The 12,805-nt window shown below is 49.3% G+C and overlaps 1 protein-coding gene across 1 annotated transcript in view; it reads right to left on the reverse strand.

The window, feature by feature from the left end:
• The window catches only part of ABAT (4-aminobutyrate aminotransferase), an 87,025-nt gene that overhangs the window by 12,956 nt on the left and 61,264 nt on the right, over positions 1 to 12,805 (reverse strand). The window contains exons 6-9 of the mRNA XM_007188417.3: positions 9,476 to 9,525; positions 2,195 to 2,275; positions 1,480 to 1,572; positions 913 to 975 (exon numbers count right to left, since the gene is read on the reverse strand). Coding sequence (XP_007188479.1) covers positions 913 to 975; positions 1,480 to 1,572; positions 2,195 to 2,275; positions 9,476 to 9,525 — 287 coding nt within the window. The remainder of the gene's footprint in view (positions 1 to 912; positions 976 to 1,479; positions 1,573 to 2,194; positions 2,276 to 9,475; positions 9,526 to 12,805) is intronic.

The following is a 12,805-nucleotide window of genomic DNA, read 5'->3' on the forward strand; positions in this document are numbered from 1 at the left end:
TGCAAACACCCGCCCCCCCCCCTTTTTTTAAGCGGTATACACTTTTGCCTCAATCATAGTGGGGTTTAGGGGAAGGACTGGCCTGCTCTGATTGAAGCTGGTGGGGGAGCTTGGAGCTTTACTTGGTCTTCCCCATGCACCCCCAACTGTTGTACCCCAACACTGGCCCCCTTGGTGCCTCCCTGAACTGCTGGGGTTCCACTTGGAACCCCTACACTTAATCCATCTTTCCCCATTACTGGATATACAGGCGGTTGCCAATCTAAACACCAATGGGTGAACACCCTTGCACATACATTTGTGTTGACATTTTGGATTATTCAAGAGAATACATGAAATGCCATTTTAGATGGGTCAAATACAGGCAGCTGTCCTGGGAAACTGATGAGTGCTAGTTGGAAGAGTTCCACTCGGCCGGCCTTGAAACCAAGGGAATGGACTAGGGGGTTGGAATGCTTGGGGATCCCTTGTTGTGGACTGAATGTTTAAGTCCCCCTCAAATTCATATATTGAAGCCCTAACCCCCAGTGTAATGGTATCTGAACATGGGGTCTTTGGGCGGTACTTAGGGTTGGACGAGGTCATGTGGTTGGGGCCCTGTGATGGGATTACTGCCCTTATAGGAATGGACACCAGAGAGCCTGCTCCCTCTCCCTGAGATAGATGGAGGACACAGTGAGAAGGTGGCCATCCCCAAGCCAGGAAGAGAGCCCACCCTGGGAAACTGGATTGGCCAGCACCTTGACCTTGGACTTCCAGCCTCCAGAACTGTGAGAAAATACATCATACACATCTGTTGCTTAAGCCACCCTGTCTAGGGTTTTTGTTATGGCAACCCGCGCTATCTAAGATACCCTCCTACTTGAGGAGGACAGGGCCCCACGCAAGAGGCGGAGGGGATGCTGGGCTCACCTGGTTGATCATGCACGTCTCCAGCTCCTCTTTGGAGAAACCCGATTGGCCCCTTTCCTTGCTCTGATAAAACAGAACAGAACAAACTCAGAGATGCTCTGGGGCAGGAAGGGCTCCCACTTTTCACCCAAACCAACATCTAGTCAAAGAGGGGATGCATTCTCAAGAGCTGATCATATACGTCGACGTTACACGTAGGGACTGAAGCATGAGACCATTCATTGTCCTTGTGATGAAATAAATAGATGGATGAATAAGTCGCTTTACTATTCTATTGGCAACAATGAAGATCTGTGAGATGGTATGTTATTTCAGGTAACACAGTACAATGACACTGGGGAGGTTTTACACTACACACTGACAGGATGTTTGGAAAACCCGGTCCAGGCAGTGGCCCTCCCTGGATTTCGACCATGGCCACTGATGTCCAATACTCCGGCCAGCTGGGATGAACAGTAGGACGAGGGCTGAGTGTGTGGCTGGGGGCTGGGGAGCCTGTGTGTGTGTGTGTGTGTGTGTGTGTGTGTGTGCATGCATACGCGCATGCATACAAGCCCCAAACCTCACCCGGTACCACATGAAGATGGTCTTGAAGGCGTTTTCGTTGGAGCAGGAGCCGCAGGCCATCGTGATGAGCTGGGACATCCCTTTAGGAGCCACCTGTGGGGAGGGAAACAGCTGTGGGCTCCCCACTCCCCCAGCTGGAGCGGGGCCTCTGCAGGGGCTGCACATTGGGCCCTGGAGGCTGTGGGAGGCTGGGAGGGAAACAGGGATGCAGTCCCGGAAGCAGTCTGACTGGGAGGGTGGACGAGAGGCCCCAAAAGGCCCCAGGCTGGAGGCCAGAGAGGAAAAAAGGCGAAGAAAGGCCCAGACGTCCCTCCTGATGCAACCTCTGCCCAGAGACACCCACATTTTACAGGTGGAATTCGGGGTTCTGAAGGACTCTAATCCTTGTAGCAACTGAAACCCAAAGGAGGACTGAAGGGCACAGGCAAAGGCCCTGTCGTGGGATCAATACTAACTTCCCTGGGTTCCCTTTTTCCCGCACACAAGGGATCCCAGCTTTTCTTGCAAAGGAAAATTAAAAAGACTCTTCATGAAAGAAACAGCATGAAGTGCAAGAAGTGCAAGACTGAAGTAGAAACATCCCATCCTTAATCATTATGGGTCTCAGTCCTTTCCTTCCCTGCTGCTCCAGCCTCCTGGAGATCAGAGCTGCGGGCCAGCGCGGTGAAGGGCAGAGGTGGGTCCTCACGGGGGCAAGCTGTCCCCACAGACTCACTGAGAGCAGGGACTCCCGGAGCTTCTCCACAAAGTTCTCAGGAGGAAGGATTCCGAGGGCAGGTCTGTTGATGAATGTGCTCTGCAAAACAGCCAGGAGACCAGCAGTGACTTCTTCACCTGACCCAGCTCCCGCCCACCAGCGATGCTTTTCAGAGCGGATGTGTTCCACGCTGTGGGGAATGATATACTTCCCTGCGTTTTTAGAGAAATCCACTAGGATTGCTCTGGGTTTAAAACAAAGTGTCAATTTCTTGGTTGGGATATTGCACTATCACTAGGTAAGACGCTACCATTGGGGGAAACTGGATGGAAAATACACGGGACCTCTTTGTACTATGTTTTGCACCTCCCTCTGAATCTGTAATCTTAAAAAAAAAAAAAACCCATCAGAATGATTGAAAAACAAAAAATGGAAAATAACAATTACTGGTGAGAATTCTCATTCATGGCTGGTGGGGATGTAACATGGTGCGGCCACTTTGGAAAACAGGTTGGCAGTTTCCTATAAAGTTAAACACACACACACCCTATGACCCAGCAGTTCACTCTGAGGTATTTACCTAAGAGAAAAATGACAGCATATGTCAGACAAAGATGTGAATGGATATGAAGGTTTGTTGTGGCTTTTATCTTCAGTTGCCAAAAAATGGAAACAGCCCAAATGTCCTTCCACTGGGGAAACGATAAATAGACAGTGGTATATGCACACCATGGAACACGGCTCAGCAATGAAATGGAACAATCTACCCACACACTTAACAACACGGGAGAATCTCAAAGTCACGACGCCGAGTGAAAGAAGCTGGAATCAAAGGGTCACCCACTGCGGGGCTCCACTCCTACGACATTCTGGAAAAGGCAGAACTATTGGGACAGAAAACAGCTCATGGCTGTCAGGGGCTGGGGTGCGATCGACTGCCCATGGGCTCAGGGGAATGTTTGGGGAGATGAACGGTTTGCGTCTGGACTTTTTTGGATTGTGGTTAAAAAACAAGTAACATAAAATTTACCATCTTAGTCATTTCTAAGCATATAGTTCTCGGTAATGTTAAGAATATTCATATTGTTATGCAACCAGCATCACCATCTGTCTCCAGAACTCTTTCATCTTACAAAACTGGGGCTCTGCCCCCGCTAAACACTGACTCCCCAATCTCCCCTCCCCCCAGCTCCTGGCCACCAGCATTCTACTTCCTGTCTCTGATTTTGAGGACGTTAACCGCCTCAAATAAGTGGAATCAAACATTATGTGTCCTTTTGCAACGGGCTTATTTCACTTAGCATAACGTCCTCTAGGTTCATCCATGTTACAGCATACGGCAGATTTTCTTTCCTTTTTTTTTTCTCCTTTCCTTTTTAAGTCTGAATACTACTCCACTGTATGGATATGCCACATTTCCTGTATCTGTTCATCTGCTGATGGACACTTAGGTTGCTTCCACCTTTGGGCTACTGTGAACAGTATGAACACGGGTGTGCAAATGTCCGGGTTTTGACAGTGGCTGTACAATTATGCATTTTAAAAATTTTTTAGATTTTTATTTATTTATTTTTTGGCTGCACCGCGTGGCTTGTGGGATCTTAGTTCCCCGAGCAGGGATCAAACCTGTGCCCCCTGCAGTGGAAGCGTGGAGTCCTAACCACTGGACCACCAGGGAATTCCCAGATTATGCATTTGTTGAAACCCACAGAACTGTACCTGCAAAGGATGGATTTGACCGCATGTGAATTACACTTTAATTAAAAAAAAAAAAAAAAAAGGGGAAAAAAAAGAGGCTTCAGTAGCTCTGCAATTTCTAAATAGAATGAGCCTTAGGAGAGCAATCTGATGAGGGAGCTGGTTAATACATGAATGAGCTGCATATGAGAAAAGCAGGGTTAGAAAAATTCCTCCCCCCCCGCCCCCCCGCACCGTTTTGATAGATGTGCGTCCAGAGAAGGATCTCCCTCTGTAAGGAAATCAACAGTGCAAACCGGATGCTAAACAGACACTCGCTTCTGATACCCAGGAAAGGAGGGAGTGTTATTTACAACAAAAAAGAGAACCACTCTAAATGCCAACATTAGGTTAAGTAAACGAAGGCACATTAACTGAAGGTGATGTTGTATCCGGAAAAATGTCGCGTAAAAAGAAGGTTACAATTTTACATTAGGGTTCACTGAGTGTTGTACCTTCCATGGGTTTTGATAAATGTACAATGATGACACGTGTCCACCATTATGGAAAAGACACAAATGGAAATGCAAATGGGGATAAGAATAGAGCGGTCCAGTCCCTCCAGGTCTAGCCAGTGCCCCCTGGAAGGACTGGGAAGAGTCCGGAGGGGTCTGCTCAATGGATAAGCAATGAGGTCATCAGGAAGTGGATCTGGGTAATAGAAGGGGATTGTACTAAATGCAATGCAGCATACTGGATTGGATTCTGGGGACCAAAATAACGGACACTAGTGGAAAAACTGGGGAAATCTTAATAAAGTCTGTAGTAGGTAATGCACCAACGTTAATTTCTTAGTTTTGACAAGGGTACCATAGAGAGGTGAGGTGTTAACATTGGGGGAAACTGGGTAAAAGGTGGATGGGAACTATCTTTACAACTTGTAAATCTGAAATTAGTCAAAAATAAAAACATTGAGTCTGGAATTCCCTGGCAGTCCAGTGGTTAGGACTCGGCGCTTTCACTGCCAAGGGCGCAGGTTCAATCCCTGGTCAGGGAACTAAGATCCAGCAAGCCGAGAGGCACAGCCAAATAAATAAATAAATAATAAAAATAAAAACATCGAATTAAAAAGTATGGAAGGTTTGATTGAGCCTGGGATTTGGGAACTTCTCAGGCACCCCTCTCTTTTGGACTCATTCGTGTAATAAACTCAGTGCAAATCCAAATGGTGGCATCACCCCATCAGAGGAAACCCAAGGATAGGGCGGCCCCAGCACTCATCCTCCTGGTGGCATTGGGATTTGGCGTGGCCCACTAGAGTTCTTGGCAGGCTCATACCTCTGTTGCCTCTTCTTCTTTGTGACCAGCCGGGTGGGTCTAGGATAAGCGGTGGAGGGAGTTAACTGTTTTCACTGTAGAGCTGGGGAAATGGAGGCCCAGAGAGGTCAAGCAACCTGCCCCAAGTCACACAGACAGGAAGGGGCAGAACCACGACTCAAACTCAGGTTTGCTGACTTCAGATCCCACCCTCTGCCAGACGCCGCAAGCAGTCTCCACCCGAAAATGTCAGTGCTGTACATGAGTTTACTTGGCACAGTCCGGAGACCTTGGGTGGCCTGTGGGGGCTGCCGAGGGGCCTTTTGTTTTGGCTTCAAGGTATTAATGGGGCTCCAAAGAAATCAAGCATAGCACGAGATCAGGGTGGAGGCGAACTGCCATCACCGGCAGAGGGGGAAGCGGCTCACAGAGGGGATGGCTGGGCTGGCAGCGTGACTGACTATCCGGGCCCAGGGAAGATGTGGAGGTGGTATTCTTGTTTGGCAAAGCGTGACATTCATGAAGAACAGAAGATACCTGGGACTTTGGGTAGCAGAATCAATTGAGGACAGGTTTCTAGAATCCTCGCCATCAGACCTGCTGTAGCGGGAAGAGAATGAGCTTTGGTTTAAGTGGCTGTGCAACCTGGGGCAAGTCACTTAACCTCTCTGGTCTTTAGAGTCCTCATCTGCAAAAATGAGGATCCCTTCCTGGGTGCTCAGAAGGAGCCAGTGGGAAAACACAACATACAGATGAGGCAGGAGCTCAGTCTTGAAGGACAGAATCACGCAGGTGGAAAGGCCTGGAGGTCACACTGATGTCTTAGCTGACCAGGCCAGCCGCCCTCCAGCCAGCCTAGCCAAGGTGCCACGGATGTTAGTTGGCACTCATCACACATTGCAATGACTGGGCATGTGCAATGCCCAATAATTATTGTATAACCTGTGGGCAATGTAATGAGATGGCCTGGGTGACATAAGAAGTTCTAACTGGAACCCAGATATTGGATCCAGGTGAAACGGTACATGAATAATGGATGATGTGTTTGGGGTACAAAAGGGTTGATAAGCCCTTCTCAGAACTTCAATGACTCGGCAGGAGCCTGCCCAGGACAGGTAAAATACCTTGACCACCACCTGAGAGCATTTCCTGCTAAGAGTTTGGAAGACCCAAGACATCAATCAACGGTAGTCTGGTCTGATGCCCCAGATATACTCTGCTGAGCTTGTGGCGGTCAGCTGTCACTTCTCTAAGGCTGTGCCGGTCACCATGCCCTCTGCAGGACGTCAGCACAGACTGTGATCTAGACCATGATCCAGACTACGGTCTAGATGGTGATCTAGACGGATCTAATCTGTGATCCAGACTGTGGTCTAGACTGTTCTGGACTGTAATCTAGACTATGATCTCGCCATCAAATCCAGCACCAAGGACAGTGCCCAGCACATAGTAGGCACTCCATCCATCAGTAAGCAAACAGATGTCAAGAAATGAGGCTGAAGAAGCAGAAGCCAGATCACAAAGGGCTTTACACTTGAAATGGAGGAGCTGGGATGCATCCTGAAGGCAGTAGGTACCGGGAGAGGGTTCCAGGCACAGCGCAGTTTGGAGGGTGGTTTGGAGGAGGTGAGAATGGACGTGGAGGTGGGAGGGAGTGATGAAGAGGGGCTGTTGAGGAAACTCCAAGTGGAAGTTGGGGGCAGAGCCAGGACAGGCCCCGGAATGGGTGGGGGAAGGGAGGATGGGGGGTGGCATCCAGGTCCAGGTTCCGGGCAGGGCATCCCCCGAAATCAGAATCCCTGGGCCTGGAAGTCACGTGCTGCTGGGCAACTGTGCCTCCGGAGGCAGCTGACACTGCCAATGTGTCTGGTGTGTTTGTTGACACAGTTTTTTAGCACCAACTGCCGAGGCATCTGGGATCCGCAGAACGTTTCGAAACAAAGTGGGGCTCTGAATGTAAACACACGCGTGGAGCCGCCAACGGGCCTCGCCAGACACCCTCCGGAGGACGCGGCTTCTGCTGGAGCAGCCCCTAGACTTGTCAGCTAATTGGAGGCGAGAACCACCTCCAGGCCCCTCCCAGGCAGGCACACCCACAGGTAAAGAGGACCCGAGTTCTTTCCTATTATCTTCTGCTGTTCAGATTCAAGGGAAAACGTTTAAGGCTGGGGAGTTGGTTCCTGACATGGTCGGGCTCTCAGTCCCCCTGCTTTTCTTTGATTTCCTTTTAGGAATCACACTCTTTGTCATGTGTGGACACGTATGTCACACCTGAGAATAATGAAAGCCCCAATGGCATGCAATGCCCGGGAGGACGGGGAGTGGCCGGAGCTCTCACACTGCTGGAGGGAGAATTCCCAAGCCCAGTTTGGAAAACTGTCTGGCGGGATCTGCTGAGGCCAACTGTGTGCGCTCACTATGGCCAGAGATGGACTGGCCTTGTATCATGGGACGCGTGAATGTGTCATCAAAAGACACACTGGAAGGTTCACGGTAGGAAGCGACCCAGATGCTCATCAGCGGTTGGTAGGATGTTAATTGCAGTGTGTTCACACAGTGGAATGATTAAAGCCAGGGGGATGGATCCTCTGCGGCTACCAAGGCTGCATCTTCAGATGGATTTTGAGTGAAATAAGCCAGACGTGATAAAGAGCACACCCGGTACGAGTCTACTTATGTGCTGTTAGAAGTAAGGGGAGTGGTTGGCCTAATTTGGTCTGGGGGAATAGGACCTGGGTCAGGGCATGTTGAATTCAGTGGGGGTGAAAAGCATCTTACCCTTGTGATATAGAAAGTACAGACATCTCTATGGCACTTATTATCTACGTATGTACCACGTCGTATACGTATATACCACGTACCATAGGTGTGTTGTAGGCACAATTATGAAGATGCCCCAACCCTCATTCCATCCCCGGGACTGCGAATATATTGGTTTGGCCAAAAAGTTCGTTCGGGTTTTTTCCGGAAAAATCTCAACGAACTTTTTGGTCAACCCAGTATTACATGGCAGAGGGAACTTTGCAGATGTAATTAAGCTTCTTATTCAGTTCAGAAAGGAGACTGTTCTGGATTTTCTGGATGAGCTTAGTGCAACCACACAAGCCCTTTGCTAAGGGCAGAGGCAGAGAGAGGGATTGGACCAGCCGTTGCTGGCTTGACGATGGAAGGACCACGTGAAACAAACTCTGCCAACGACCTGCCCGAGCCCCAAAGCGGATCCTCCCCCAGAGCTTGCAGCTAAGAGCTGACCTCAGCTTCGTGAGCCCCAAAGCAGAGCACTCAGCTGAGCCGGCCAGAGACTCCGGACCCACAAGATCTGTGAAACCATAAATGGGTGTTGTTTTAAACCCCTAGGCTGGCGGTAGTTTGTGATGGCAGCAACAAGAAACTAATACAGGATGGTATTAAAATTTCATGGTGGGGAGAGCAATTAGGAAAGTAATGTCTAAAAAGGCTCCTTAAGGGAGTGATAATTGAAAAAAGAAAGTTGAGAAACACTGGGTTACAAGGGAAAATTCATTCAGCAGTACACTCAGCATGTATGCATGTCTCCGTGTGTGTGTTACAGCCAGTGTCATCAATCATCAACGGCGCCCACAACAGAGGAGAATCCGGCTCCAAATGTTAACAGTGCCGAGGATAAGAAATTGTGTGTCACCTGCCCCCTGCCTGCCACTCCAGTCATACTTGGATCCTTCCTGGCCCTCTCTGCTCAGGCTGCGCTGTCTTCTTTTGTTCCTGAAGCTCTCTGCACCTCTCCCTCCCACCCTCCTCTCCCTACAGGGACCACTCTTCCCTGACCCCTGGCCCCTCCATCCCCAAAAAGCCCAGCTCCCGTGGGTTTTATTCCCAGCACCTCCTCTGGCTGTGTGACCTTGGACAAATACTTAACCTCTCTGTGCCTCAGTTCCCTCCTCTGTAAAACAGGGATAACAACAGTAGCTGCCTCATAGACTTGGCAATATTCAATCTGTGAAGTGCCAGCCACAGTGTTTACACATATTATGCTTGTAACTATTGTTCATTATTATCATTATCACTGTTTTATGCCCACATAGCACTGACTGCCTCGGTCTGTAGCACTTAGTATGTTTGCAATTCTCTACTTATGTGTGTGGCTAACTGGCTGCCTCCATGGGAGCAGGGCGTTGTGTTTTTGCTCACCCAAGGCATTCCAAGAGCTTAGCGCATAGTATGTGCTCAATAAATACTTAAGGGATGACTGAATGGATGGACTATTTCCAAAGGCTGCCCCAGTGATCCTCTGAATCTCTGTGAACACTGCATAACCCGGGGACTCACCACATTTTGAGGCTGCTGGATGAGTTTCATGAGAGCAGGATGGTTGTAACCTGGGGAGAGGAAGATATGGTCAGAGACCAGCATCGGATCTGGGGGTCCCATGCCCCTCCCCCCATCGCCTGCCCCCTCCCTTCCCTTCCAACCCTGCAACTCTCTTTACACACAAAGGCCCATTCCTGGGGCCCAGCCCAGATTCCCCTGACTCAGAATCACTCAGGGTGAGGCCCCCAAATCTTCCACTAGTTCTCTGGGTGACTCTGATGTTCAGGTGGGAGACACACTGGACTAGACAGACAGTGAATGAAGGTTACAGCTAACTCGGGACCAGGGTTGGGAGGGTTCCCCAGGCCTGCGTGACGAATTGCAAACGTGGTCCTTGCCTTCCCCGCCGGTGTCCACCGCTTGCATTCGGTCAGGGACTGGGGGAGGGAAGGACGCTGCCTGCACACATTTGCTCATGTCCGGCCTGGGCCTGCCACCCGCGACAAGGCCGAGGATGCCCTTTGATTCCGCAAAATTGCTCTTCTACGAATTTATCCTACACGTGAATAAAAACCCATGTAGGGACTTCCCTGGGGGTCCAGTGGTTAAGACTCTGTGCTTCCGCTGCAGGGGATGTGGTTTTGATCCCTGGCCAAGGAACTCAGATCCCACATGCCGCAGGTGGCGTGGCAAAAAAAGACAAAAACCAAAAAACCTGTGTACACCTATCTTCATGGTGACTCGTCAACATCTGCAGGCTTGAAAGCAACCTAACGTCCATCAACAGCAGGTCAGTTGTTGCCAGGATTAGCAATAATGAACACAAAGTCTCTTGCACATAGTAGATGCTTGATAAAATGGGAGATTTTTATCATAGAGGAGGGAAGAGTAAGACAGGCCCACACAGCACTGGAGCCAGATGTCCTGGGCTCTGCAGAGCCTTTACTGCCATTTACTGAGCATCTACTGTGTGCAGGGGGCTTTCTGTTCTTTATTGCTAATCCTGGCAACAACTTCCGCAGGAAGGCCAAGTTTGTAGGAGGCACAGAAGTCAGGAGACCAGATGTAAGACCCTCAAAGGCAGATGCCAAGTGTTCAGCCCGATAGATATTGGTTGAATGATGGAACAATGTGAAGATACAGTGACACAGGCTAGAACTCAAAACTGTTACAGATGAGAAAAGACTAATCAGTGACTCTTGGAGCAGGAAGCAGACTTTGGAGAAAAACCCCCAGTCTTCAAGTATCACATTTTTTTTTTTTTATCATGCATACCTTGCACCTATTTTCTTTAAACCGATTAACTTTTTAATTTAAAGAGATTTACTTTGGGATCTCCCTCGTGGCCTAATGGTTAGGATTCCAGGGTTTTGCTTCCATGGCTCGGTTGGATCCCTGGTCGGGGAACTGAGATCCCCGCAAGCTTTGCAGAGAAGCCAAAAAAAAAAAAAAGATTTACTTTTGAATGGACACTTTCTATCACTAGCGTGAGAAAGCTGCCCAAGGCTCTGAACCTGGGGCCTGATCTCCTCCATAACAAGAGATTAACAAGTGTAGATTCAGGCGTTAAAGACCCAGCATCACCCAGGGGAGACTCTCTCCTGATGGAATCAAAGAGTGAACAGATTTGAAAAGCCTTGTGGTTTCACTCTGCTGGATGCAGGGAGCATGGATTGGGGCAGTGATGTGGGGACCAAGGGAGAGAGTAATCAACATTCTTCCTCTGCCTCTCCACTCCACCCCTCCCCGCCCCACTCCCGGCTGTGCTGGGACCAAGGCTGGGGAGTGCTCAGTACTCAAGGAAGGAACACTCTGTGGGGCTTTTCCAACTGACCTTTGGCTAGAGGTCTTCCAGCTCTGACTCTTTATCACGCTGCCTGGATGTTTATGACTTTTCTGCCTCTGTAGATAAGGCAGTTTCAGGGAATCAAATTAAGCCACAGATGCAGCATTTCCTATTGGCTTCAGAAGGAGAGATGAAAGCAGAGCCGGCCCTCTGATCAGGAAATCCTACGCCTGGGATCTTGATGCCATGGGCCCCCACACTGCAGGGCAGGGGCGGCTGTCTGGGAGGCTGCTATTACAGAAGTCAGCTTGAGAGGCAGAGTCATTGGTTCAAATCCTGGGCTCCCTGGACAGATGGGGGAACCTGCAACCCCTTGAAACCTGGCTCCCTATCAATAAATGGGAAGTGATAGTAAAAGACCCGACGGTATAGGACGGTCTTAAGGATTACATGAGGTAACATGGAAGGCACTATTCCAGACAGACAGTAATTTCTCAATAATTATTAGTTTAAAAAAAATCATCTCAATGACTACAGATGTGGGAAAAAAGGTGGCCAGAGAGAGAAATTTTTAGAACTTCTGGTCTTTTAACAGCTACTGCCAGCCTGACCCTCCCACCCCCCATAGAGATGCTGGCTCGCTGGGCATTGAAGCAGAAGGAGCCCCGGGTGGTGGTGGGGGGTGGTGTGAAGGATGCCGAGCTTAGCCGGGAAGAGACTGGCCCACAGTCCCAGGAAAACTCGAGATCTTATCCCGTTCACTCCAACAGGATATGGAGAGAGGGTTTTGTAAATCTTAGGCTCCAAATCGCCTTCAGAGGCCAAGGCATCTCTGAATGATGAACTTCCCCTAAACAGTGAGTCAGCTGCCAACTGTTGAATCTCATTTTTTTTTTTTTTTTTAATTTGGCCTCACTGTGCAGCTTGCAGGATCTTAGTTCCCCAAGCAGAATCGAACCTGGGCCTCCACAGTGAAAGCGCTGAGTCCTAACAACTGGACCGCCAGGGAATTCCCCAAATCTCATTTTTTTTTAAAATTTTTATTGGAGTATAGCTTTTTTTTTTTGGTATGATTCTTTTTATTTATTTATTTATTTATTTTGGCCACACTGCGCGTCATGTGGGATCTTAGTTCCCCAACCAGGGATTGAACCCGCGCCCCTGCAGTGGAAGCGCGGAATCTTAACCATTGGACTGCCAGGGAAGTTCCCTATGGGAGTAGAGTTGATTTACAATGTTGTGTTAGTTTCAGGTGTCCAGCAAAGTGAATCAGTTATACATACACATATATCCATTCCCTTTTTTTTTTTTTTCGTAGATTCTTTTCCCATAGAATCTCATCTTAATGGGAAATAAATAGGTTCGAGGGACTGGGCAGGGGGAAAGCAGAAGAGGCATGGACACCTAAAGGGGGGTCTCAGGGGAAAGACCCCAGGCGGCTGAGTGCAGGGGCCTGGAGGGGGGTGGGGAGCTGCTGATGGGGAGCCCAGGGTGTTCTGGCATCCTCCACTAAGGGACAGGTTTCATCCGACGCTCAGCCTACAAACCATTGGATGCCGCGG

The sequence above is a fragment of the Balaenoptera acutorostrata genome, chromosome 15, assembly GCF_949987535.1.
Source record: "Balaenoptera acutorostrata chromosome 15, mBalAcu1.1, whole genome shotgun sequence".
In the NCBI taxonomy this organism is placed as follows: Eukaryota; Metazoa; Chordata; class Mammalia; order Artiodactyla; family Balaenopteridae; genus Balaenoptera; species Balaenoptera acutorostrata.